General features: G+C 45.7%; 1 protein-coding gene across 1 annotated transcript in view; it reads right to left on the bottom strand.

Annotated features, from left to right (window-relative positions):
* Positions 1–23,607: 23,607 nt before the first annotated feature.
* ufm1 (ubiquitin-fold modifier 1) overlaps positions 23,608–27,558 on the bottom strand; it is a 47,436-nt gene continuing 43,485 nt past the window's right edge. The window contains exon 6 of the mRNA XM_070892377.1: positions 23,608–24,905. Within this exon, the coding sequence (XP_070748478.1) occupies positions 24,838–24,905 (68 nt within the window). The 3' untranslated portion in view covers positions 23,608–24,837. The remainder of the gene's footprint in view (positions 24,906–27,558) is intronic.

The following is a 27,558-nucleotide window of genomic DNA, read 5'->3' as shown; positions in this document are numbered from 1 at the left end:
CCCCATTAACACTTTTAATTTCCCTTTTCACCTCCTCACTGTGCTTTCTTTGGGCTCAATTTTCCCTGGTCATTTGCGCCGTTTTTTTGGCGCACGCCGTTTTTTCTGGCATATTTTTTTTTCAAGTTTCTCCCTGCGATCTGTGCCGGCGTAACTGACTGAGTTATGATTTTTCTAGGCCAGTTTTTTTTGACGTCATAAGGGGCATTTCTTCATGTCTGCGCCAGTTTTTTCAATTGTTTGAAGTTCGGCCAACATTTTTTTCTCTTAGGTCGGTGTATCTGGCCACTCCTTAGAAACTTTCTGGTGGGTTAAGAAAACCAGTGCACAGTCACAAATCTGTGTCAAAAGACGCCGTTGTTTTTAAATTGAAGATTTTGGAGGGAATCAAGGACACTGTCAAAATCAATAATAAAGTTCAACTTTTTTTTACCTGTCAACGTCGAAGTGTAAATTTGTTGGATTTCAGAAGTTCTCTCATTTTTTTACTCACACATGCCACCAGCGAACATCTTGAAGCAGGGCTGGAGGGTCGTAGGTTTGGCCGGCAGAATCGGCCTCGCACCTGGATACAGCGGCTTGGGGTTCGTCTACAAAAGAAGCCATTGGGGGGGAGGGAAAGGAGAGTGGGAGAGAGAGAATGAGGTGCCAATCAGAAGGCTTGGAGCCCGGGGAGAGGGAGGGAGAGAGAAAAGTCACAAGATTACAATTAGTAAAAGCTGGGGTGGCGGGAGAGGAGAGGAGAGCGAGAGAGCGAGAGAGAGAGAGCGAGGAGAAGTCACAAGACATTTGGGTGTGGTCAATCCATACAGACCTGGAGAGATACAACGGTGAACCTGTGCTGCCTGCTTTCCAGCCATTTTGAGTGTCTTTTAAAGGTTAAATTTAAGTATGGGGACAATACTGACAATGTCATACCTTGTGCGAGCCTTCTGCATCATGGTGCTACGTAGGAGACAACTGATTCGACTTCATCGTATCAGGAACATCAGAGCCCGTAGGGTGCTGGGCAGGAGGCCTTACACACCTTGGGTAAATCGAGACAGGTGTTCGTACCTCCACCTGAGTGATGCAGACTGTGTCAGAGGCCTGCGTTTCCACACAGAAGTTGTAAGTGAGATCTGTGAGTTGGTCAAAGCAGACCTGCAACCTAGAAGCGTCAGGAGGACTGCTTTGTCAGTTGAAGTGAAGGTTACAGCTGCACTTTCATTCTATGCCTCCGGATCATTTCAAGCTACAACTGGGGATGTGTGCGCCATCGCTCAACATGCAACACATGTCTGCATTCGCCAGGTCACCGCTGCACTGCGCATAGGAATGACTACATAAAGTTCCCCATGACCGCCCAAGCAATCCATCACAGGGCTGTGGGCTCCTCCAGGATTGCTGGCTTCCCAAAGGTACAGGGCTGCATTGATTGTACCCACATCGCCTTGTGAGCACCTTTGAAGGATTCCGAGATATACAGGAACAGAAAAGGCTTCCACTCCATTAATGTGCAGCTCATGTGTGACGACATGCATCATATCATGTCAATCGATGCAAGATACCCTGGCAGCACCCATGATGCGTTCATCCTACACGACAGCTTTATATCTGTCATGTTTCAGCAGCAACCAGAAGGGCACAGCTGGATACTGGGAGACAAAGGGTACGGCCTCACCACCTAGCTCATGACACCCCAACACATAACCCGGACAGAAGCTGACCGTCCATACAACATGTCGCATATTGCGACGTGTAGCATCATTGAGAGGACCATTGGTATCTTGAAATAGCGTTTCCGATGTTTGGACCATTCCAGAGGCTACTTGCTGTACTCCCGTGAGATTGTCGGTCAGTTCACTGTTGTGTGCTGCATGCTGCATAACTTAGCCATCATGAGGCAGCAGCAGCAGGTAGTGGAAGACCCACCTGTAGTGAGAGTGGCTGATGATAATGAGATGGAAGATGCAGGTGATGAGCAGGAGGAGGAGGAGGACAACGAGGATGAGGAAGCCATACAAGTGCCTGAGGCTGGGCACGACGGCGGAGGAGGGCGGGTCATCATGCTCCTTTAACGATTGCTCTAGCCTTGCGCCAGCAGCTGATCCATGAACGCTTTATTGATGCCTGAGGGCTCAGCGACAACTATTCCACATGGACATGTTTACTGTTTGGAGCTGTTCCGTAATGTTGTGTTGTGTTACTGGAACATGGTTCAGTTTTAATGTAAAATATATTTTATTCAAAAGTTTACAATGTACTTAAACTTAACTTTAATAGCATTATTATTGTATCATACTTTACTTTAATATCACTCTTTAAGATCACTTAAAAACTTTAAGATCACTTATAAACTTGTAAATTTACATAACTTACAAAAATCTTTTAATTTGAGAACAGTTACAACAGTAACAATAATAACAACAACAACAACAATGGCAGCAGCAAAGAAAGGCTGCACCCATTGCTCCTCCTTCTTATTCTAAGACCGCCCGCTGCGCTTGTTCTTGGACATGGCCACCCCTGCCTGTAGGCGGTGGCGCAGTGTTTCTAGGCTTGATACCAAGCTTATTCTTTCTAACATCTTGGGTACTGTGCACCTCTTGAGGGTGGGGAACGTTGGCATCAGGCGGCAAGTCGGAGGGTTTAGGCAGCAAGTTGGAGGGCCCGGCTTTGGGTTCTTTAGAGGCTGGTGAGGGGATTGGAGTGGGAGTGACAGTTGATTCTGTCAATGGATGCGGGGTCTGGGCATGTTCCCTTATTGCAGCAGCTAACTCCAACATGCTGTCCCTCATGCACCCTGACAGTGTCTCAACTACCTGCAACATTCCCTCCCTCATGTTGAGCAAAACTGTCTAAACTACCTGTGACATTCCTTCCCTCATGGTCAGTGACGTGGTTTGGACTACCTCTGACATTCCCTCCCTAATGGCTACTATTCCCACCCAGATATCGTTTCCATTTCTCGTGTCATTGCTGTTACTTCTCACGACAGTCTCGCTACTTCATCACTCACCACACTGATGGTGTCCAGGAATGATCGAGTAAGGTCAATGACATTATCTGAACCACATCTGTTAGATCCTGCACCTCAGGAGAGCGCGGTCGAGCTCTTTTTCCCCTCCTCCCCATGGGTGTGGCTCGCACCCCAACACTGGGACCCACAGCCTGGGACGGTGGGGCCTGGGTATGCCTCGCTGCACCCCACCACTGGGACCCGCAACCTCGGAAGGTGTGAAACCATGGAATGTCTCACCAACACTCAAACCACTAGTCACGGAAGGGGCTATCACCTCCATGAGCAACACCTCCTCCAAAGTCAGTACAACAGTGGGAGCTTCATTCAGCTCCATCCCCTCCCCCTCACCCCCATGTTCTTGGTTTGGAGGGTAGGATTGGAAGATGTTCTCCTCTTCAGGCTCATCCCCATCTGAATCTTCTTCTGCATTGTCAGGGTTGGCTTCAAGATCTGCAAAAGGTAACAGAACAGTCAAATGGTTAACAGCAGAGGAGGGGGCAGGGTGGCTGGCATGAGTAGGCTCACACATCACAGGTCAGGCAGCGGGCTGATTTGAAGGGCGACGATGAATTTGCAGGACTTACCCTCTCCCTCGAGTGTGGGCCCAGCTTGTGCAGTACTAATTGCTTTTTTCCAGGCAGCACCCATCAACGCAGCGACCCTCTCTTCCAAGGGTGTCAGTGGGTTCAGATTTGCCGGGCCTCCTCCTGTTCGAGTTCTTTCCCTTTTATTAAGTGCTACCTTCCATTGCAAAGAATGAAAATGCAACTTTTTAGAGAGGGTGTCTTTCTGCTGGGTGGAAGATATACAACTGATCACATTTACAATTGTAATTGCAATTCCATTGAATAAATGAAAATATTACTTACACTAACTACTTGACGAAGGTCCTACTATTTCTTTTTACACTGGCCTCCAGATCTCGTGGTGGTTATCACTGTGCAGTAGTCTTGTGCAACTTGGTTCCAGTGTTTCTTCATTTCTTTGGGTGGAACTTTTATGTGACCTCTGCCGGTGTCCAGCTCCTGCCATCTGTTCTCAATCACAGTAACTAGTGCCTCCACTTCATCCTGTAAGAAATTCTTGGTCCTTGCACTGCGTTGTATCTTGTACTGCTGCAGCTGTGAGTTTTCCAATGCTCTCACACAGCACTCCTTCTCACACTCTTTAAAAATGACCGGTTGCCAAATCCGAGCTGTACTGAGCAAGCACGTCCATTGGAACGACATCAAAAACAGAACTTGTTTTTTCCGCGCATGCACAGATGTTGCGGCTTCATTTTTCGGCACAGACGGCAGGCTCCACCCACTGCGGTGACTGGACACACTGCGCGGTGCCAAATTCAAATTATACATCGGGGAAACTTTGGCAAAATATTTCTGATGCATTTCTGGCCTAGAAAAACGGGCTTGGGGAAAATTGAGCCCTATATACTTCATTGCTTTCTTTAGTATTGTTAATCCTAATTTTATCAGATTTTTAATTTTAATTTAGCTTTTAAGTTTCCGTTTAATTTTAATCTATTAATAAATTGAATATTAATGGAAATTTATTCTTTGATGCACCTCTTTTCATCCTATAGAAATGTATTTATTTTGTACTCTATGGGGCCGAAATTGCCCTCCGCCTGAAACGGGGAGCACCTACGGCTTTTTGGCATGCATTACCGCCCCAATGGATGGGGCGGCCATTAGAGCAAAATTCAGCAATTTGGGGGAAAAAAAGGAGCGGTACGGTGTGGGTGCGGACTGTCCAATTAGGCCGAGAAATTCAGCTGATTTCGATTGACTGATGACGAGGCAACTGCTCCCTGGTTTTGCAGCTAGGCCCTGAGTAGTGAGTTTGTCTCTGGTGCTTCTGACAGAATGGCTAATGTAAGCGCTTTAAGGAGGGCCAGCCGCTTCTCCAATGTTGAACTTGAGACCCTGGTCCAAGCTGTGGAGGGAAGGAGGCGTGTACTGTATTGGACACAGGAAGACCCAGTCAATGCGTGGAGAGAGATAGCTGTGGAGGTGTCGGGAACATCCGTTCAGGACTACGCCGCCACCCAATGCTGCAAAAGTTTGAACGACATAATTTAACTGATGAAAGTGAGTACATATTCCCCCAACTCCTGACCTTCCATCTCTGAGCCTCTCCTTCACCTACTTTTATTTCCCACCTTCACTATGTTGTGCATGCAATAACTCAAAAGACTGAATACTGTAAACTTCGAATAGGTACAAACCTGGCTCTACTTTATTAGGACCCAAAGTGATTACATTACAAGATGGCTGGCCTTTTATACCTGGGCCGCACACATGTGCGCACAGCTCAATGACCTCTGACAGTGGCGCCACCTGGTGGCAAGTATATCCAAGCATACATACATGACACACTATATAGTCAGTGAAACACCATTTGATTGCTGAGGCATCTATATCTATGTGCATACTCACAATGGAGGGTCCCTTTCAAGTGAGAGTTATGCCTGCATGTAATGGACTCACACTTGCACTATTTGCCGAGGTCTCATGACACGCATCACCCTTCTTTGCTGTGCAGGCCAAGGACTCCCACAAACATTTGGAGCAACAGAGGACTGGTGGGGGCTAGGCCGATATCCAGCAGTTCAGTGACATAGAAGAGAGGGTGCAGTGGCTAGTGGGCCCACATGTTGCCTTCCTTGTGGCTGCTGGTCGTGTGGATCCCGCTGGGGGCAGCATCAGTAAGTGAAGACCTTCCTTTAATGTCATCTCACCCTGGAAGTCCAAGCGCCGACCAGTGAATTGGTTATGAGTGTGTGCAAGTTGCTTGCTGGATGGTGTAATGCCCTACCTCACCCTCACGGAACCCTTGTGCCATTCATCATTTCAGATGATACCCCGAGTGTGAGCCAGAGTGAGTCTGAGACCCTTGAGCCGAGTGCAGATGTTGGCAGCATGTCCAATGAGGGCAAGGAAGAGGGAGACACTGCTGTGATCACCGCGTCATTGCTTCCTACACTCGGATGCACCAGCTCAGATACTGGGAATACCCGGTCGGGTCAGTTAGATTTAGGAGAGGGGTCTCCACTGGGTGATGCATCGGGCCTAGTGGTCTGCAACATGGTGAAGGGCAAAGGGAATCTCGGATGCCATCTCTCGGGGGGGGGGGGGGCAGTTTGCACGCGGGTTCTGCTGCAGAGGTCACAGATGAGCCCCTTGATGTGGCGGCATTTGAAACAAGGGTGCAGGCCATACATCTGCAGATACTGGGGCAAATGACATGGGTGCCCGAGAGCCTGTCGCAAGTGGCCAGGAGCGTGGAGGAGTCTGCCTCCCGCATTGTGGACAGCTCTGCACACACCATGGAGCCCATCAATGTCAGTGTACAGACAATGCTGGACTCCCAGAGTGACCGTGCTGATCAAGATGTGATGAAGCATGTCGTGGCCGATGTGGCAGCTGCCATTACAGCACAAGCAGAAGGGAACCAACGTGTCAGTGCTGTATTGGAGAGGATGGCCGCTGGCCTGGAAGCGCAGAATGCTCTCATGCACTCTGAGCAACAGACCATGGAGCATCTTACTGCTGTCATGTCTGGTGGCATCGAGACTGTAGCTGCTCCCATGCAGTCTCAGCTGGATGCGACATGAGATCTGACTGCTGCCATCATGGCTGGGTCCACCACGGCCCACCGGGGACCTTCCGGTGTCGCGCCATCCCACCGACCTGTGCTCCAGCAGATTGGTGGTAATGGTAATGTGTTGCCCTGGGGGAGTGGCGCAGGCTCATTGGACCAGGATCCTGATGTAGTCTCTCAGGATCACAGCAGTCCTGAGCCGAGACCTCCCACTCTGCCATTGCTGCCAACCATGGAATTGCACCAGCCAATTCCGACTGAAAGCGCTTCGGAGGATGCGGCTTAGTCTGCAGCTGGCCCTTCCAGAGTGCAAGTTGGTCGAGGTCGTCCTAGAGGGACATCTGTAGCTTCTACACCTGAAACACAGCAGCCTTCCCAGAGCCATGATGCAGCCACAGGGAAGACACTGAGGCCGAGTTCCAAATAGGTATACATAAGAGGGGTTATAAGGAAATGCACAAAGGTGAGAAGTGATAATCTGTATGTTTTTTGCATCATTACTTCTTGTGCAATTAATCTTTATTTTGGGTTTGAATATCTGTGCAAGTCTCTTATTTCATTGTGGGGAATGATGTGTGAAAGGGCTCATTGGTTTGCCCATGGAGATGCACAGATGAAGGCTAAAGTGCGGTTGAACTCAGCGGAAACGAGCAGCAATGAGACGGTCATGTAGCCAACTCACAGATGCCGCATTGCCTTCTCCCTCCTGCTGTTATTGGTCCTCAGCCTCTGCAGCCCGGTGCTGGCAAGCATCTGCCTCCTGTCCATCTGTGCCATTATGTTATGCGGGGGGTCTGCGTATCTGACCCTTCTCCTGACAGCAGGCCCTTCCTGAGGTCCTTCCTGGTACACCTCTCTAGGTTCAGCTCTGTCCCCATCTCCATGGCCGTTTGCATCTTCCTTAGCCATGTGCATTGTGTCCCTTGCCCACTGCCTCTCCAACTGTTGGAACTGGCACCGCCTTCTCCTGCGTGCCTCCCTGCCATGCACAATGTGCAGGAAGCGTTCCGCTGCCAGTATTGACCCCATTTAGTAATCCTCCTCAATCAGAGCTCTCTGTTGCAGAGTCTGAAGAGGCTGGCCCAATACTCCTCAAATCCAGTGGCAAGAACGCAACTCTCAATTGTTTAAACGGTCTGAAATGATGTGACCAACAAGAATGTTGGGAGACGCACCGCGCCTTTAAATGCAGCTTGCGGTCTTCAGTGTGCTGTGTATACCGACCCAAAAACCCGTTGTTGGCATCGACACACAGCCAGAAGAGGATTTAAGGGCAATTTAGCTTCCGGGTCGGGTCCGAGGCGGTGCGCATGCTAATGACGTCGTTACCAACGCATACACAGGAGCAGGGCGGAAGTGGGTGAGCGGGGCGCATACCTACACCACCGGAAATATCCATCAGGGAAATGCCGCGAGTGTCGGTCAATCCGCCATGACTCAGCGGCCAGTCCACTCCGGCCATGGCCGCCGCTTTCAGTTGGCCACAGGCCTTATAGAAAGGGGCAATTTTGCCCCTTATGCTTCCCAATTGAAGTTTTCCTACTGCTGATCTGTCAGCCTGTTTGATACTTTCTCTATTCAATTAATTTGGGCCAGATCCCCTTATCTTGCTGAATGTCTTTTGGCAGTCCAGAGCCCATTTTTTGACTCGTCATTATTCTTTTCTACATTTACAGCGAACATTACTTTGTTATGATTACAATTGTTTTCCAACTCTTACATCAGTTAATTGCCGAACTTCATTTCCCAGAACTAAATTAAGCAATGCTTCTTACATTGTAGACTAACCTTATCGATCTTGGAAGGGTTCCCTATGCATGCAGTACCAGCATTCCAATCTGCTTTGACAATAGTTAAAATCATTGCACTGTTGTTCTTACATCTCTCCAAACTGTCTGCAGATTTGCCCCTCTATCGCATCTCTACTTTTTGGTGACCTGCAATGCATTCAGAATTTTGCCATTTCTCTTCCTATTTCTTAAGTCTATCCATAAGGATTCTATATGAACACAGCTCAAGAACACAAGAACATAAGAACATAACATAAGGAAATAGGAGCAGGAGTAGGCCATTTGGTACCTCGAGCCTGCTCCGCCATTCAATAAGATCATGGCTGATCTGATCTTGGCCTCAACTCCACTTCCCTGCCCGCTCCCCTTCACCCTTGACTCCCTTATCATTCAAAAATCTGTCTTTCTCCACCTTAAATATATTCAATGACCCAGCCTTCACAGCTCTCTGGGGAAGAGAATTCCAAAGATTCACAACCCTCTGAGAGAAGAAATTCCTCCTCATTTCCATTTTAAATGGGCGACCCCTTATTCTGAAACTATGCCTCCCAGTTCTAGAAACATCCTCTCTGCATCTACTCTGTCAAGCCCCGTCAGAATCTTATACTCTTCAATACGATCACCTCTCATTCTTGTAAACTGCAATGAGTATAAGCCCAACCTGCTCAACCTTTCTTCATAAGACATCCCCTTCATCTCAGGTATCAACCTTGAGAACCTTTTCTGAACTGCCTCCAATGCAAGTATATCCCTCCTTAAATAAGGAGACCAAAACTGTGCACAGTACTCCAGGTGTGGTCTCACCAACACCCTATACAGTTGGAGCAGGATTTACCTACTTTTATACTCCATCCACTTTGCAATAAAGGCCAACATTCCATTTGCCTTCCTAATTACTTGCTGTACCTGCATACTAACTTTTTGTGTTGCATGTACAAGGACCCCCAGATCTCTCTGTACTGCAGCATTTTGTAATCTCTCCAATTTTAATAATAATTTGTGATTTTATTTTTCCTACCAAAGTGGATAACCTCACATTTTCCCACATTATACTCCATCAGCCAAATTTTTGCCCACTCACTTAGCATATCTATATCCCTTTGCAGATTCTTTGCGTCCACCACACAACTTGCTTTTCCACCTATCTTTGCATCATCAGCAAATTTGGCTGCATTATACTCGGTCCCTTCATCTAATTCATTAATATAGATTTTAAATAGTTGAGGCCCCAGCACTGATCCCTGTGGCATCCCGCTAGTTATAGTTTACCAACCTGAAAATGACCCATTTATCCCGACTCTTTCTTTTCTGTTAGTTAGCCAATCCTCTATCCATGCTAATATATTACCCCCAACCCCATGAGCTCTTATCTTGTGCAGTAACCTTTTATGTGGCACCTTATCGAATGCCTTCTGGAAATCCAAATACACAACATCTACTTGTTCCCCTTTATCCACCCTGATCGTTACATCCTCAAAGAACTCCAACAAATTTGTCAAACATGATTTCTCTTTCATAAAACCATGCTGACTCTGCTTGACTATTATGATTTTCTAAATGGTCTGCTTCTACTTCTTTAATAATGGAATCCAGAATTTTCCCAATGACAGATGTTAGGCTAACTGGTCTATAGTTTCCTGTTTCTGTCTCCCTCCTTTCTTAAATAGGTATGTTACATTTGCGGTTTTCCAATCTGCTGGAGCCCTTCCAGAATCCAGGGAATTTTGTTAGATTACAACCAATGCATCCACTATCTCTGCAGTCACTTCTTTTAAGACTCTAGGATGCAGGCCATCAGGTCCAGGGGATTTGTCCACCTTTAGTCCCATTAGTTTGCCTAGTACTTCTTCTCTTGTGATAGTGATTGTTTTAAGTTCCCCCTCCCGATAGCTCCTTGATTATCAATTATTGGGATGCTTTTAGTGTCTTCTATTGTGAAGACCGATACAAAATATTTGTTCAGAGTTTCTGCCATCTCCATGTTCCCCATTACTAATTCCCCGGTCACGTCCTCCAAGGGACCAACATTTACTTTAGCCATGCTTTTCCTTTTTATATACCTATAGAAACTCTTGCTATCTGTTTTTATATTTTGTGCTAGTTTACTTTCATAGTCTATCTTCCCTTTCTTAATTATTTATTTAGTCGTTCTTTGCTGGCTTTTAAAAGCTTCCCAATCTTTTGTCCTCTCACTAGTTTTGGCCATTTTATATGCCCCTGTTTTTAATTGGATACCATCCTTTATTTCTTTAGCTGGCCACGGATGGCTATCTTTTCTTTTACACCCTTTCTTCCTCACTGGAATATATTTTTCTTGAGAGTTAAGAAATATCTCCTTAAATGTACACCACTGTTCATCAACCGTCCGACACTTTAATCTATTTTCCCAGTCCACTTTAGCCAACTCTGCCCTCAATACTTTGTAGTCTCCTTTATTTAAGCTTAGTATGCTGGTTTGAGATCCAACTTTCTCACCCTCCATCTGAATTTGAAATTCAACCATGCTATGATCATCTATCTTGTTACGAATGCTGCATGCATTCAGATAAAGAGCTTTTAATTTTGTCTTTTTACCATTTTTCCCTACTCTGACCCCACTTTCTGTTGCACTCTTATGTTTATATGCTCTGTCCCTTCCTGTCACACTCTGGTTATCATTACCCCTATCGCCATCCTGCACTATTGCCTTCTCCTTTTTTTTTTACTTTTTAAATTTCCGCTCACCTGATCTGTCTTCCCCCCCAATTTAGTTAAAAGCCCTATCTACAGCCCTAGATATTCGATTCGCCAGGACACTGGTCCCAGCCTAGTTCAAGTGAAGCCCGTCCCGAACAGCTCCCTCTTATCCTAGTACTGGTGCCAGTGCCCCATGAATCAAAACGCATTTCTCCCACACCAATCTTTGAGCCACGCGTTCATCTCTCTTATCTGATATACCCTATGCAAATTTGCTCATGGCTCAGGTAGTAATCCAGAGATTATTACCTTTATGTTTCTGCTTTTTAATTTAACCCCTAGCTGCTCATATTCTGTCAGCAGAACCTCTTTCTTTGCCCTACCTATGTACGTATGTGGACCACGACAACTGGATCTTTCCCGTCCCACTCCAAGTTCCTCTCCAGCCCAGAGATGTCCTTAACCCTGGCACCGGGCAGGCAACACAGACTTCGGGACTCATGCTCTCAGCTGCAAAGAACAGTATCTATCCTCTTAACTATACTGTCTCCTACCACTACAATGTTTCTTTTTACTCCCCCCACTTGAATGGCCCCCTGTACCACGGTGTGATGGTCAGTTTGCTTGTCCTCCCTGCAGTCCCTGCTGTAGTATCCTTACATCTTACTACAGAATCACACGAGACATGTACTGCAGACAAGGTTACTACGTGACCTGAACCTTTATTCCCAGGAGCAAGAAGTGCTGACCCTGCGTGGGACCTCCCTTTATATACCTGGATGACCAGGTGAGGAGCGTCTCCCACAAGTTCACCCCCTGTGGTCAAGGTGTGCATTACTCAGGTGTATACAGTGTACAATGTTGTTACATAAAGGTTACAGTTATGTAAAGGTTACAAACATGATACCTGCCCTCGTCCACACAGGGAGTAAGAGCCTCATACCTGTTGGACAAGAGCAAGGGCTGAAGCTCCTCCCTCATTACATCCTGGGTCCCCATATTTAAGTTCTAGCATTATGATAGAATCCTTTATGAACACTGCCAGCTTCTCCCCCTTTCCCCTCCCTATCTCTCTTGAAAATATTATAACCAGAAAGATTAAGGGCTGGACTTTCCACTCAGATTGCTAGGGCCCAAAAAATGGGTGATGTTCCAGTCTTAGCGATGTTTCAGCCTTCAGGATCACTGGAAGATCGCCCATTTTTCGTGTAAAATCCTTACTCTACAGTAGGAAACCACCCTAGGCACATTATGGGAACAAGGTCACTCTGTGACCTTAACTCTTTAATCACAGGACTCCGAGTGATGACCCTGCATGGGACCTCCATTTTTATACCTGTGTGATCAGGTAAGGAGTGTCTCCCACAAGTTCACCCCTTCTGGTCAAGGTGTGCATCTAGGTTGAGTGTATACAGTAATACAGTAGTGTTACATTGTGGTTACATACATGACATCACCTTCCACCCTCAAAGTCTTATTGGGATCATAGGTTTAGTCTTTCAGGTGCTCTACGCTCCCTCGTGGAGCGCCGCAATTGGGGCTCTGGTTGTTGGACACTGATGTGAGTGTCTTTCACCTGTGGTGATTCCGGCCTGTCCGGGCTGACCGCAGGGACTGTGCATTCTTCTGATTGCTCTTGTTGCTCGTTCACTGGCGGTGTTGTGAGCTCCATCTCATGGTCTTCTTCAGGTTCCTCTGTGTCGATGCTTTTTTTTTACTTGGTCCAGATGCTTACAGCATTTCTGAACATTGTTGAGTTTTACCACCATGACCCTATTCCCCTCTTTGTCAATTACAGCACCCTCAAGCCATTTGGGCCCCATGGCGTGATTGAGGACGAATACAGGATCATTTATTTCTATACATCTCCCCCTTGCATTACGGTCATGGTACTCATTTTGTGACTTGCGCTTGCCCTCAACTATGTCAGTCAGGACTGGGTGAATGAGGGACAACCGAGTTTTGAGTGTTCATTTCATTAGTAGCTCTGCGGGCGGGACCCCTGTGAGCAAGTGCAGTCGGGATCTATAGGCCAGCAGGAGGCGCGATAGGCGGCATTGTAGGGAGAGTCCTTGAATCCTGAGCGTGCCTTGCTTTATGATTTTGACCGCATGTTCCGCCTGGCCATTGGAGGCCGGCTTGAACGGCGCAGTCCTGACGTGGTTAATGCCATTACCCGTCATAAACTCTCGGAATTCGTAGCTTATGAAACATGGGCCATTATCACTAACCAGGATGTCCGGCAAGCCATGGGTTGCAAAGATCGCACGTAGGCTTTCCACGGTGGTGGATGACGTGCATGAATTCAGAATGATGCACTCGATCCATTTCGAGTACGCATCTACCACAATAAGGAACATCTTACCCATGAACGGGCCCGCGTAGTCAACATGAATGCGTGACCATGGCCTGGTGGGCCAGGGCCACGGGCTGAGCGGGGCCTCCCTGGGGGCATTACTCAGCTGGGCACACGTCGTGCGCCTGCGAACACAGTGTTCCAGGTTTGAATCAATTCCAGGCCACCAAACGTGTGACCGGGCAATGGCCTTCATCAGCACAATGCCTCGGTGCTCGCTGTGGAGTTCCCTGATGAATGCCTCCCTGCCCTTCTGGGGCATAACTACCCGGTTGCCCCATAGTAGGCAGTCGGCTTGGATGGAGAGCTCATCCATCTGTCTGTGGAACGGTCTGACCTCCTCAGGGCATGCTCCGTGTGCGAGCAACCAATCCCCAGTCATTACACATTTCTTAATCAGGGATAGGAGGGGATTTCTGTTTGTCTAGATTTTGATCTGGCGGGCTGTGATGGGGGAGCCTGCGCTGTCAAAGGTATCGACAGCCATGACCATCTCGGCGCTTTGCTCTGCTGCCCCCTCGGTGGTGGCCACTGGAAGCCTGCTGAGCATGTCAGTGCAATTTTCAGTGCCGGGCCGGTGTCGGATGGAGTAGTCATAAGCAGGCAGCATGAAAGCCCATCGCTGTATGCGAGCTGATGCGTTGGGACATTAATGGCTTGTGGTCTGTCTCTAATTCAAACTTCCTGCCAAAGAGGCACTGATGCATTTTTTTTACACCATAGACACATGTAAGCACTTCCTTCTCGACCATCCCATATCCCCATTCTGCTTGAGAGAGCGACCTGGAGGCATAAGCCACAGGTTATAGCTGACCCTCAGCATTGCCCTGCTGCAACACGCACCCAACCCCATAGGATGATGCATCACATGTAAGAACCAATTTTTTACAGGGGTTGTACAGGGTCAACAACTTGTTTGAACAAAGTAGGTTTCACACCGGATCAAAAGCCCGTTCCTGACAGTCCCCCCAAAACCAATCACAACCCTTATGCAGGAACACATGTAGCAGCTCCAACAACGTGCTCAAGTTCGGCAGAAAGTTCCCGAAATAGTTCAACAGTCCCAGGAATGAATTCAACTCCGATGTGTTGCAGGGCCTGGGTGCTCGTCGAATCGCCTGTTTTGGATTCGGTGGGCCGAATCCCATCTGCAGCAACCATCCTGCCCAGAAACTCAACCTCAGGAGCTAAGAACACACATTTAGACTTCTTGAGTCACAGGCCTACCCAGTCCAGTTGGCGTAGCACCTCCTCCAGGTTGTGGAGGTGTTCCTCGGTGTCTCGACCCATGATGAGGATGTCGTCCTGGAATACGATCGTTCCAGGAATGGATTTAAGCAGGCTTTCCACGTTTCATAGAAACATAGAAACATAGAAAATAGGTGCAGGAGTAGGCCATTCGGCCCTTCAAGCCTGCACCGCCATTCAATGAGTTCATGGCTGAACATGCAACTTCAGTACCCCATTCCTGCTTTCCTGTCATACCCCTTGATCCCCTGAGTAGTGAGGGCTACATCTAACTCCTTTTTGAAATCATTTAGTGAATTGGCCTCAACAACTTTCTGTGGTAGAGAATTCAACAGGTTCAACACTCTCTGGGTGAAGAAGTTTCTCCTCATCTCGGTCCTAAATGGCTTACCCCTTATCCTTAGACTGTGACCCCTGGTTCTGGACTTCCCCAACATTGGAAACATTCTTCCTGCATCTAACCTGTCTAAACCCGTCAGAATTTTAAACGTTTCTATGAGATCCCCTCTCATTCTTCTGGACTCCAGTGAATGCAAGCCCAGTTGATCCAGTCTTTCTTGATATGTCAGTCCCGCCATCCCAGGTGAACCTTCTGGTGAACCTTCGCTGCACTCCCTCAATAGCAAGAATGTTCTTCCTCAAGTTAGGAGACCAAAACTGTACACAATACTCCAGGTGTAGCCTCACCAGGGCCCTGTACAACTGTAGTAACACCTACCTGCCCTTGTACTCAAATCCCCTCGCTATGAAGGCCAACATGCCATTTGCTTCTTAACCGCCTGCTGTACCTGCATGCCAACATTCAATGACTGATGTACCATGACACCCAGGTCTCGTTGCACCTCCCCTTTTCCTAATCTGTCAGCATTCAGATAATAGTCTGTCTCTCTGTTTTTACCACCAAAGTGGACAACCTCACATTTATCCACATTATACTTCATCTGCCATACATTTGCCCACTCACCTAACCTATCCAAGTCACTCTGCAGCCTCATAGCATCCTCCTCGCAGCTCACACTGCCAGCCAACTTAGTGTCATCCACAAATTTGGAGATACTACATTTAATCCCCTTGCGTAAATCACTAATGTACAATGTAAACAGCTGGGGTCCCAGCACAGAACCTTGCGGTACCCCACTAGTCACTGCCTGCCATTCTGAAAAGTACCCATTTACTTCTACTCTTTGCTTCCTGTCTGCCAACCAGTTCTCAATCCACATCAGCACCCTACCCCCAATCCCATGTGCTTTAACTTTGCACATTAATCTCTTGCGTGGGACCTTGTCGAAAGCCTTCTGAAAGTCCAAATACACATCAACTGGTTCTCCCTTGTTCACTCTACTGGAAATATCCTCAAAAAATTCCAGAAGATTTGTCATGCATGATTTCCCTTTCACAAATTCATGCTGACTTGGACCTATCATGTCCCCTCTTTCCAAATGCGCTGCTATGACATCCTTAATAATTGATTCCATCATTTTACCCACTACCGATGTCAGGCTGACCGGTCTATAATTCCCTGTTTTCTCTCTCCCTCCTTTTTTAAAAAGTGGGATTACATTGGCTACCCTCCACTCCATAGGAACTGATCCAGAGTCTATGGAATGTTGGAAAATGGCTGTCAATGCATTCGCTATTTCCAAGGCCAACTCCTTAAGTTGAAAAATCGCGGTCGCTGATCGAATGCCAAACGGGCACCTGTTATAAACGAACAGTCCCTTGTGTGTAGTTTAGATTCGTCGGCCAGTTCCTGGGTCATATCGGCTGAAGTGAGGTCCAACTTGGTGAACAGCTTGCCGGCTGCCAGCATGGCAAAAAGGTCCTCCGCTCTCGGGAGCGGGTATTGATCTTGTAGGGACACCCGATTGATGGTGGCCTTGTAGTCGCCACAGACCCTGACAGAGCCATCCGCTTTTAGGACGGGAACGATGGGGTTCACCCAGCCGCTGAATTCAACAGGCGAGATGATGCCCTCTCTCAACAGCCGGTCCAATTCGATCTTTTCCCACATCACATAAGGCACTGCTCTGGCTTTGTGGTGCATTGGCCTGGCATCCGGGGTGATGTGTATCACTACTTTAGTGCCTTTGAAAGTCCCGACGCCAGGTTGGAATAGTGAATCGAATTGTTGCAGAACTTGTGAGCACGAACTTTGCTCCACAGATGACATTGCATGAACATCCCCCCATTTCCAGTTCATCTCGGCTAACCAGCTCCTCTCCAACTGTGCGGGACCATTGCCCGGGACAATCCAGAGCGGCAGCAGATTCACTACCCCGTTGTGTGTGACAGCCAAATTGCACTGCCTAGCACCGGAATGATTTCTTTAGTGTAAGTCTCTAATTGTGTCTCAACACATACTAGTTTTGGTCTACCGGCTTTAAATGGCTGTAGCTTCTCAAATTGCTGAACGCCCATGAGTGATTGGCTGGCCCCAGTGTCGAGCTCCATGCGTACAGGGATACCATTTAACAAAACCCTCATTATCATGGATGCTGTTTTGGTGTATGAACTGTGAATATTCGCCACATGGACCCACTGAACCTTGGCGTCCGTCGATTCGCCCCAAAAGTCATCCTGCCTCAAAGAACCCTCTTCTGGTCCATCTGCCTCATATATTAGTCTGGTTGCAGACTTCCTGCACATTCGAGTTAAGTGGCCACTGAGATTGCAGTTCCTGCAGACAAACTGTTGAAATCTGCAAGATGTGGCTGAGTGTTTACCCCCACATCTCCAGCATGAGTTAAAGTTTCCATTGTTGGGAACAAAGGGACTATGGCTCGGCATTCCGCGCTGACTGTCCCTTGGACTGCTCTTCAGTACCCTATTAGTGGGTGTCAATGGCCCCATCCCGGGCCGCATTGTCCGCTGTGATGGCGTGAATGTCTGCTCAGCCTGCCATTGTCTCTGTTGAAGTCCTACTCTGGGGCCTATTGCTGCCTGAGAGGTGTCGAACTGCTCCTGCCTGCCTGTGGGGCTCTGAGTCGCATTGATGATGTTGGCTCTCTGATCCCTCGCCGCGTTAGAGACAGAATTGCGCGCGTATATTATTTCTGTGTCTTCCTCCCCCGCCATGAAAGTTTGAGCTGGCAACACCGCCGCTTCCAAGGTCAAATCCGTGGTCTCAATTAATTTGCAAAACATCCCCGCATGACTGATGCCCTCGATAAAGAAGTCCCTTAGCATCTCCCCCCTGCAGGCATCTGTGAACTTTCAGAGGATGGCCAAATGCCGGAGGTCCACTACGAAGTCCGGTATGTTCTGTCCTTCCTGACGTCGGTGGGTGTCGAATCTGTGTCGGGTCATATATATGCATCTCGCCAGTTTGAGATACTCCCCAACCAATTTGCTAAGTTCTTCAAAGGTTTTGTCCGCCGGCTTTTCGGGTGCTAATAAGTCCTTCATGAGCGCGTAAGTCTTTGGTCTGCAGCTGGTCAAAAGATGAGCCCTTCGCTTGTCGGCCGCTGCATCCCCCAGTCATTCTTTCGTAACAAAACTTTGCTGAAGCCTCTCGACAAAATCGTCCCAGTCTTCCCCAATACAGTACCGTTCCTCTGTGCTACCAGTGGCCATCTCATGGGTCATGAATTCCCGTTTCTTGTCGCCAATGTAAAGTCCTTACTCTACAGTATGAAACCACACGAGGCACATTCTGGAAACAAGGTCACTCTGTGACCTTAACTCTTTATTCACAGGACTCCAAGTGATGATCCTGCGTGGGACCTCCCTTTTTATACCTGTGTGATCTCCCACAAGTTCACCCCTTGTGGTCAAGGTGTGCATCTAGGTTGAGTGTATACAGTAATACAGTGGTGTTACATTGTGGTTACATACATGACATTTCGGATCGCTACTTTCGGCTTTTTGGGGGGGGGGGGGCGGTATCCCAGCTATGTGAAATGGGCCTCAGCGATGTGGAAGGCAAGCTTCCCTAGCAACGGCCTTCTGTGCATGTGTTTTTTTTTGCAAACAAGTTTTCCTGTGATTCGAGAGGTCAGCGGTCATCCATACATGCGCAGAAAGTAAGGGGAGAGAGAGGGAGAGAAAGGCATTGGGGAGAGAGAGAGTCTAGAGTTTGGCAATTTGTTATTATATGTTATTTGTTATTTGTGGCCATGTGTCTGACAGTGGGCATGAAGTGGAGGGGAGGAGGAGGGTGAATACTTTTTACGATGAGGCGAATGAGGCCCTCGTTAGTGAGGTCCATAGCCGGTGGGGCCAACTAACACGAGGTGGGTGTGGGAAACCTCCACCCCGTGCATACCAGAGGATTTGGGGCAAGATCGCCGATATGATCTCATCGGTGTCCCATGAGGCGAGGGGATCGGACCAGTGTCACAAGCGCTGGAACAGCCTGGTTGCTTCAGCAAAAGTATTAAATATATTTTACATTGTAATGATCCACATAATATGTAAAGCTCCCTAATTGAAATTAAGCTGGTTATTCTTACATATAATCCCTGCTAAAATCTGGACAAGGTTCGGAACATGAGCCCTTTTTAAGTCTTTTAAGTCTAAATTTGGCACCATCTCCTTTTAGATTATATTGGTGCTGACCTTTACCCAGATTGTGTTAGTCTCTCCTGCTGCTGTCACTTACACAGTGAGCCAGCCTGGACTGGGACATTTTCGGACAATAGCTCGTCATTCTCAAACGGTTCTGATGACCTCCTCACCCCGCCCCTCCCCACCCCCCAACTTGGGAGCCCTCATGGAGATTGTAGTAGAGATGTTTTGTGTCCAGCATTAGATCCTAAACACGATCTTATGAAATATTTTATCTGATCATAGATGCATCAATTGTGGTTACAAACCGTATGAGCATATAACATTGGAACCTGTTGTCTTTCCATGACAATATCTTAGCTCATGCCATGCTCTTGTCACGTTTGCAGAGGAAGATATCTAATAACCGTAGTGAGCAGAGGTGCACCGAAGAAGGCCCCGCTCAGCTGCAGCAGCTCACCGACCTTGAGAAATATGCGGTGGCAGTAATGACAACCCACAGTCGCTCGGCCACCATCCGTGGTGTTGCAGAACCCTCCCTTGCGTCACATGAGTAATGTGTAAAGCAGTGTTAAAGTAATGTAATGTCATTTAATTATAATATACAAATTATGTCATGTTATGTATGCAGCTTCTGTGCTACTTCAGGTTAACAATATAAGAAATAGGAGCAGGAACAGGCCATCTGGCCCCTCGAGCCTGCTCCGCCATTTGATAAGATCATTGCTGATCTGATGTAGGGCTCAGCTCCACTTCCCTGTCTGCTCCCCATAAACCTTCACTCCCTTATCATTCTGTCTATCTCCGACTGATCCCGCCTCCACAGCTCTCTGGGGCAGTGAATTTCACATAGATGTACTATCATATGATGCATTAATATGTAACGTCTCTCGGTCACATTTATTGTAGTAGTGCTGCTCCTCCTACATATGCCAGTGCAGCGCAAGAATCATGCGTACCCTTTTGTTCTAATGAGCTCAATTGTGTTTTGCAGGTCCCACAACTCCGATGGCGCAAAGCGAGGCCACACCTGTACCTTTATCTGTAACTCGTAGGTTGTCATCACCACAGGTGAGGAGGAGACCACATCACCAAAGGAGGGAGTTATAGAAATGGAGGAGGATGCCCCTTGCATCCATCTGGACCTTGTACCTGCGGCCACTTATGCATCGTCATCTTCGACAGAAGCAGTAGCGGGACCAAGCGGCTTGCAGCCAGCGATGCCGAGGCGCTTAGTGCTCACGCCGACCCCACGGAGGTCGAGTCAGCAAGGTCAGCAGACACCTCCACTGGCAGATCGCATTAAAGACGACCAGACTGTGCACGGAGACTGTCGCGATAAGTCGCAACCTCCTCCAGGCATTTGGTGTCCTCAATAAATACAAATATAAATGTGAGCAGATCAGTCAGTTATTAAAGCCCTTAAATAACTCACAAATTACAATTATCCTGATAAGCCCCTTCTTTAAGCAGCCTCTCACTTCCTCAGACATTCAAAATGGCGTCCGTAGTGGCAAGTCCTGTGATGAGTGCCAGGTAGGAGCTATTTTTCTCCAGCGAGCGATCAGCCCGGCGATGTGGCGAAAGTTGTGGTGGGCGATCACCTCAGAGATGTAAAATTCTTGTGTGCCGAAAGTTGGGCCGGCAATCTTTGGGCGACATCCCAGCCCAACTTTACACTTTTCAAGTAAAATGAGCGCTGGCCGACAGATGGGTGGTCTTCAGTGGAAAGTCCAACCCGAAGTGCCCAGTGCTGTCAAAAGCTAAGCATGTCTGTTAGATCATATCCTTCCATAGTGATGAAGGATTCCAACTCTCCAAGTTTGTTTTGAATGTTTTGTGCATTCACTTCCGTAAGTCTCTACGCTAACTCTATTTTTGGGAAAGTCGACCCATATCCTTTTTTAGTTTTATCATTTAATTTTTTGATATCCTTTCCTCCACTACAAATGTTATTTTGTTTTATCTCTCACTATCTCAAAACCTCATTTCTTCTATTTTTGCTTTGATAACTCTCATAAAACCATCCTTCGCTATTGCCCTTATCCCACGCTCTGGAGAAATCAACACAGGTGATTTATTTTTTAATCCAAATCCAGAGTGCATACCTTGTATGTACTTCCTTGTAGGAACATACCACACACACCTAAATCCAGAGCTTGGGTGCAGATTGGCACGAGTCAACACTTAAGGATCACAAAATGTGTGCTGGGATTTAACCAGTTAAAAGCATTTACCTTACTCACTCTGCTCTTCCATACAGAACCATTGTACCTGTTATGCGATTGGCTTGCAGGGCCATCTGGATTCGAATAGAAAAAATCTCAGCGTCCACGTGACAGTCTATCCTTCAGGTTCTGTTAATGAGCTAGGCTGCCTGGTCAATGCCCTGGCTTACTGCAGTCCTGGATTACCAAGACTGCCACAGAGGGGTGGTTCAATTCCAATATTCCATCATATTACCTTGGAGCCAACGCAGCAAGGGACAGATCATGCTTACCTCCTTAGGATGGGAGACTCATTAAGGAGATAGCAGGTACCAGGAACTCATGAGCATGGCAAGCAGCACAAATCACTATCCTTCTGAAACTGCATGGATACACACGATATTGAATCCAACAGTGGTTCTACAAATTTGGGATAGAGAACTTTGGCAGCAGCTCTTGTGTTTTTGAAACCCAGAGTAGAAACTGAAGCCTGGAAATACAAGTTCATATTCATACACATGTAATATCTTTCAACAGCTGTTCTCCCAATTCTCAGTTTCATTATCAGCTATGGAATGGGCATCCACCTTCAGCTTGCTGGAAGGATCCACCTAGGACAGAATACAATTTGCCAGCTACGCTGATGCTGTACATGTTATCAGCCTTGATATGGGCCTCATTGGCAAGGCCAACATTTATTTTCCATCCCTGCCCTCTTGAACTGCTGCAATCCATGTGATGAAGGTACTGTTAGATAGGTCAAAATCTTGGAACTCCCTATCAACGATGAAAGTCCAAGTTTGAATGGTGCAAAACTTGGAGGCGACATGTTTCCACTCCATGCTGTAGGTAGTACACACTGCAACCACGGTGTCGGGGGGTGGGGGGGGGGGGGTGGGCAGGTGGAGTAGATGTTTAAGGTAGTGGATAGGTCACCGACTGCATAATCCCTGTCCTCATGGTTTGTCAGATTTTCCCATTGGAGATCTTCTCCAAGGTGCTAAACTACAGCTCATTCCAGGCCAGAGCCCACCTACTCTCCATTTCACATCATAGTTTGGTGCTGGATCTTACACATGGGCTGAAGGGAAACTTATCATTGGGGGGGTTGGAGTTCTGAACTATAAAGGGCAACTGTTTGGTCACATCTTAAGTGGCACAAACTTAACCAATAACTGAAGAGAATTGCACTGAAGACGCATCTTTTGTATTTCTCAGCATAGTCCTGAATGGCTAATCCAGGCTGAAACTAGAAATCCTTTGCACAGAGGATCCAGAACTGAAGACAAGGTACAAACCTAACCTCCAGCTCTTTACCAATGCCAGACACCGCAACATACACTTCCTACCATAATTGTAAAAAGCAATTAATTTAAAATTAATGGGTTACCGTTGGCATTATAATCAGATATTCAATGCCCTAAAGAGTGGGCTGGGATGAATGGCCTGCCAAATTAACTTTCCTCCAGATGAGGAAGAATATTTTAGCTGGTTAATGTCCCTCCACAAAGGCATGGTTAAAATCATGAAATGACAATTGAAGCATGTGCCCACTATATGTTACCATACTGGACTAAAATCTGCATCCTGTTTATATCAGTATTAATTTGTTGATCATTAAAAACATCCAAGTTTTAAATATATCTCGATGTATAGAAATTAACAGTAGTCATGTTGATTAAATTTCTGACATTCATGGGCATTGTTTAATGAGTGAACTAATTTAAGAGATAAATCCTTTTCTAAGTCAATGAGCTTTTACCCTACCGGATGTTGAACAACAGGTTGGATAAATTGTAGCACAAATGCAAAGTTGGTTTTCCCTTTGCCACATGGAATTCAGAAATCTTTGGTAAATATCTGGGGCTGTTTCCTCCTTGTGACCAAATGTTGAAAAGACAGTTGGGTATATGAGCTTGCAGCTGCCGACTCTTCTGGCCAAGACTAAATCAAGGGAAATACATTAGGCTGTAGTTGGTCACAGACTCAAAATTAGAAATGTATGAAATTATGACAAATGCATGGTGTTCTGATGAAGGGTCCCACCTGAAATATCAATCTGTCTTTCTCTTTCAACTGCTGACTCTGCTTCTTGTATATTTAAAATTGTATTTCAGATTTATTGCATTCGTTACTCTTTAACACAAGGTTAGTGGTTTTCAACTTGTTCAGGAAGAAAACAAGTACATATATCACTGAAATTTCTGAAGGATAAAATAATCTCAATGGTAGTTTTTAATACAGTGGAACACCAGGATAAAAAATATGGCTGATATATTGTGGCTTTGGTCCAGTTTATTAACTGAACATATGCCCAAAGAATAAATCTTTAAATCAAGACATATTACTCTAAAGCAGTGTTGCATAAAGACCTTCATAACTCACGTGTGCCTGTCATTTCTCCAACTCACACCAACGTGCTTTTGTCTTTCTTTATTTTTTGGGGAGAACCAAATTTAACTTCCAAGTTACAATCCTACACTTTGAGGAAGACTGATCTTTTAAGCTTTAAAAGGACGGCATTGCCCCAACCCTATTAACTTTGTGGGTAAACTTGCCATCTGGTGGGGTGGGGAGCTATACAGGAGTCAAGTTTGATCTTTTGTCGTGCAGAGCAATTGGCCTCAAGCTAGAGGAAAAAAATCAACTGGGGTATAACTCGCTAGTGGAAAATGTGAGTCAAGTCGGATACACAAACACACTATTCAGTCAATTAATTCATTTTCATAACCTCCATCAGAATTGTAACAAGTTAAATGAAAGGATTCCTTATGCCACAAAAAGATACCTTATTAATTACTCGAACATCTAGTTCAGAACATTCTGTCCAGAAGAGATACACCAAAACACAATATCAAAATAAGTTCTTACACAATGTACAACAGTAAAATATAATTTGAAAACCTATAATTCTACTGTAGGTTGTCATGTCAGAGATGAAGTACCTTCTGCAGTTTACTTTTATTTTAATGAATTTCAGGATTCATTTTTTCTGAATACAGAAAGCATGGATGGTACAACGTTAAAATACTTCAAAATCTGAGCATCAAGAACTTAATGCCAAGCATTTTACAACAGGCGATGTACAAGAATACCTTCTGATAAATCCCTTGTGTAGGTATAATGCTTATACACTACAAAAAGTCCACACTCCAAGGATATTAGCACTTTCTGCTGAAGGATTATATTTCTTTTGAACTGGGTCTTTAAAATAAAAATTGCATTATAGTACACCTCATTTTAAGCAGTACTATTGTGAGAATTTGCAATATGCATCATGTAGATTTTCTCTGTTTAAAGACCTGCCTTTTCATTAAACCCCTGGAGTCCTACTAGACGTTTTAAAGGAATGCATAATAAAAGCAGCAAGGACACATGGGTAAAAAAAAAATTCCCAAATAAATATTGTTTTCTTCAGCAGGTGGTGGTGCTCTGGGCGACAAATGGTTAATGACTTCCAACTCGGTCCCTGGGAATAAGTCGCAGTTCAGACCCATGCTTCAGGAAAATATTTCCTGCAATAAAAAAGCCATTAGAACAAAACTGGTTAGTAAAAGCATACTGAATAATCAAAGTGTTCAACTGACATGACTGTCGAAACTGTTTATGCTTCCTACATTTATTTAATATTGTGTGTCCTAAAAAAAAAACATAAATAAAGCAGCTAGTCACTTCAGAGATGCTCTCCTATTCTCAATGTGCTAAATAACCTGATTGTACTATGATTTTGAAACTATACTGTGATACAAGCACACAAATTCACTTGTACATTCTTTCTTCCGCAATTTTAAAAGGAGACATTATCCAGTTTGTAAATCCGTATCCAGTAGTGTAATTTCAAGGCACATGTAACTATTTTCCAACATATGCACAAAATGTCCCAACACACTGTGCATTAACTGTGAATGTTTTCCCTCCTTACTACTTGTCGAAGAAAATGTATGATCATATCTCGAATTCTAATAAAGGTACCACCTTCAAAACTTGGTAGTACTCCGTAGTAGAAAGAAAGACTTGGATTTATATAGCGCCTTTCACAGCCACTGGACGTCTCAAAGTGCTTTACAGCCAATGAAGTACTTTTGGAGTGTAGTCATTGTTGTAATGTAGGAAATGCGGCAGCCAATTTGCGCACAAGCAAGCTCCCACAAACAGCAATGTGATAACGACCAGATAATGTTTTTTTTGTTATGTTGATTGAGTGATAAATATTGGCCAGGACACCGGGGATAACTCCCCTGCTCTTCTTCGAAATAGTGCCATGGGATCCTTTACGACCACTTGAGGGAGCAGAGACTAATCATTGAATGCAAGCTGTAGAATTCTGTTGAATAACCATTTTATTCAGTTCAAAACTAGAGGCATCAAAACTTCCCCTAGATTCCAATTACTATGATTAATCTAGATAATGAAGATTGAAGACTATGATCCAGTCATTTTCATTACATTTGCTGCTGAAACCCTCATCCGTGTCTTTGTTACCCCTAGACTTGACTATTCCAACATGCTTCAGGCCGGCCTCCCATCTTCCATCCTACATAAACTTAAGCTCATCCAAAACTCTGCTACCCATACCCTAACTCGCACAAAGTCCCGTCCACCCATCACCGCTGTGCCCGCTGACCTACACTAGTTCTTGATTAAGCAACGCTTCAATTTTACAATTCTCATCCTGGTTTTCAAATCCCTCCAAGGCCTCAGAGATATCAGCGCTCCTCCAATTCTGGCTTACACATCCACAATTTTAATCGCTCCACCATGGTCAGCCATGCCTTCAGTTACCGAGGCCCTCAGCTCTGGAATGCTTCTTAAAACCTACCTCTTTGGCCAAGCCCTGCTCTAATATCCCCTATGTGGCTTGATGTCAAATTCATAACACTCGTGAAGTGTCTTGGGATGTTGTACAGGTTGGACCTCTCTGGTCTGGCACAGTATTGTCCACTCACTTAACCCAAGTCCCTGTGAAACTTCTTTCTTCCATCTATACAATTTAGTGTGCATCCTAACTTATATAAACCAATATTTTTGCACTACGAGCTGGTCTGCTGTGGCCTTGCTCACATACTTTTTTATTAAAAAGCATATTTACTTATAAATATATATTGTACTAAGAACGCTGAAATATTTCCTTCTATTATATTGATGACTGGTCTGCACTACATGCATCAAGTTGTATTCTCTTAGGGTCACATAGCCAGAGAGTACTGGAAGGGAGAAAAAAACAGTAACAAATAATGCATGATAAAAAGGAAAATACAACTGATTGAAATGGGGATTGATCACAAATCATGTCGCATGCTGCAAATTTGTGATTGAGCCCCATTTTAAACCGAAAAAACCCTCACCATATTTTAAAAGTGCCGTAACCTACAGGGCTACGATCCAAGAGCTGGAAAGTGGAATTAAGCTGGAAATGGCCTCCTTCGGTACTGTAAATTTCTGATTCTATTCTATTAAAAATAATGAAAAGCTATGAAGAACTACTCTTCTCAACTGTTTTGCGATCAAAATCAACAGTTCTCAGCAAGTTTGGGCCTGATCACAAGTTGCTGGGACTCTCTTTAAAACCAAAAAGAGAAACTAAAAAAAAAAATCTATGAATAAATAATAGTTACTAATCATCCAAAGTGCTGTGTTTTCAAAAATAACAGCTCCCAAGAAAATGGGTGGAAAATCAGGTCCATAAGAGTGCTGAGTCAAGAGCACCATTTTAAGCAAGAGATCCAAGAATTAAAACTCAACATTTCAAACTGTTTTTCAAATGGCAAAAGAAAACAAGTTCCAAGAAAGCAAGGGAGAAGTCTATGTGTGAGGACAACCAAGTCAGAGGCTGTGTATGCGCGATCAGGCCCAATTTTAAGACACAAAACAAGCAGTGAAACAGCGAAGAATGTATTGAACAGAAAACAGCAACATTCCTTATGCTTGGACTTCCAATGTAAAGATAGGCCTTTGTACCAAAACACTGAGCAAATTTCAACACTAACAGAGTTCATTACATGGACATATTGTTTCAGTTTTCTGGCCCCAGTGAAGGAGTCATCCTAAAATATCTCCAATCACTGGATCGTTTAAGAAAATAGAATCTGATCCAGGTTTGTCGAGGGAGGCTTGTAAAAATTGAAGATCGGATTAAAACAGTCCAAATTCCACTTGTAAGTACAGACT

Source organism: Pristiophorus japonicus, chromosome 10 (assembly GCF_044704955.1).
Source record: "Pristiophorus japonicus isolate sPriJap1 chromosome 10, sPriJap1.hap1, whole genome shotgun sequence".
NCBI lineage: Eukaryota > Metazoa > Chordata > Chondrichthyes > Pristiophoridae > Pristiophorus > Pristiophorus japonicus.
Note: the sequence above shows the minus strand (reverse complement) of the source record. Positions and strands in the feature narration are given on the sequence as shown.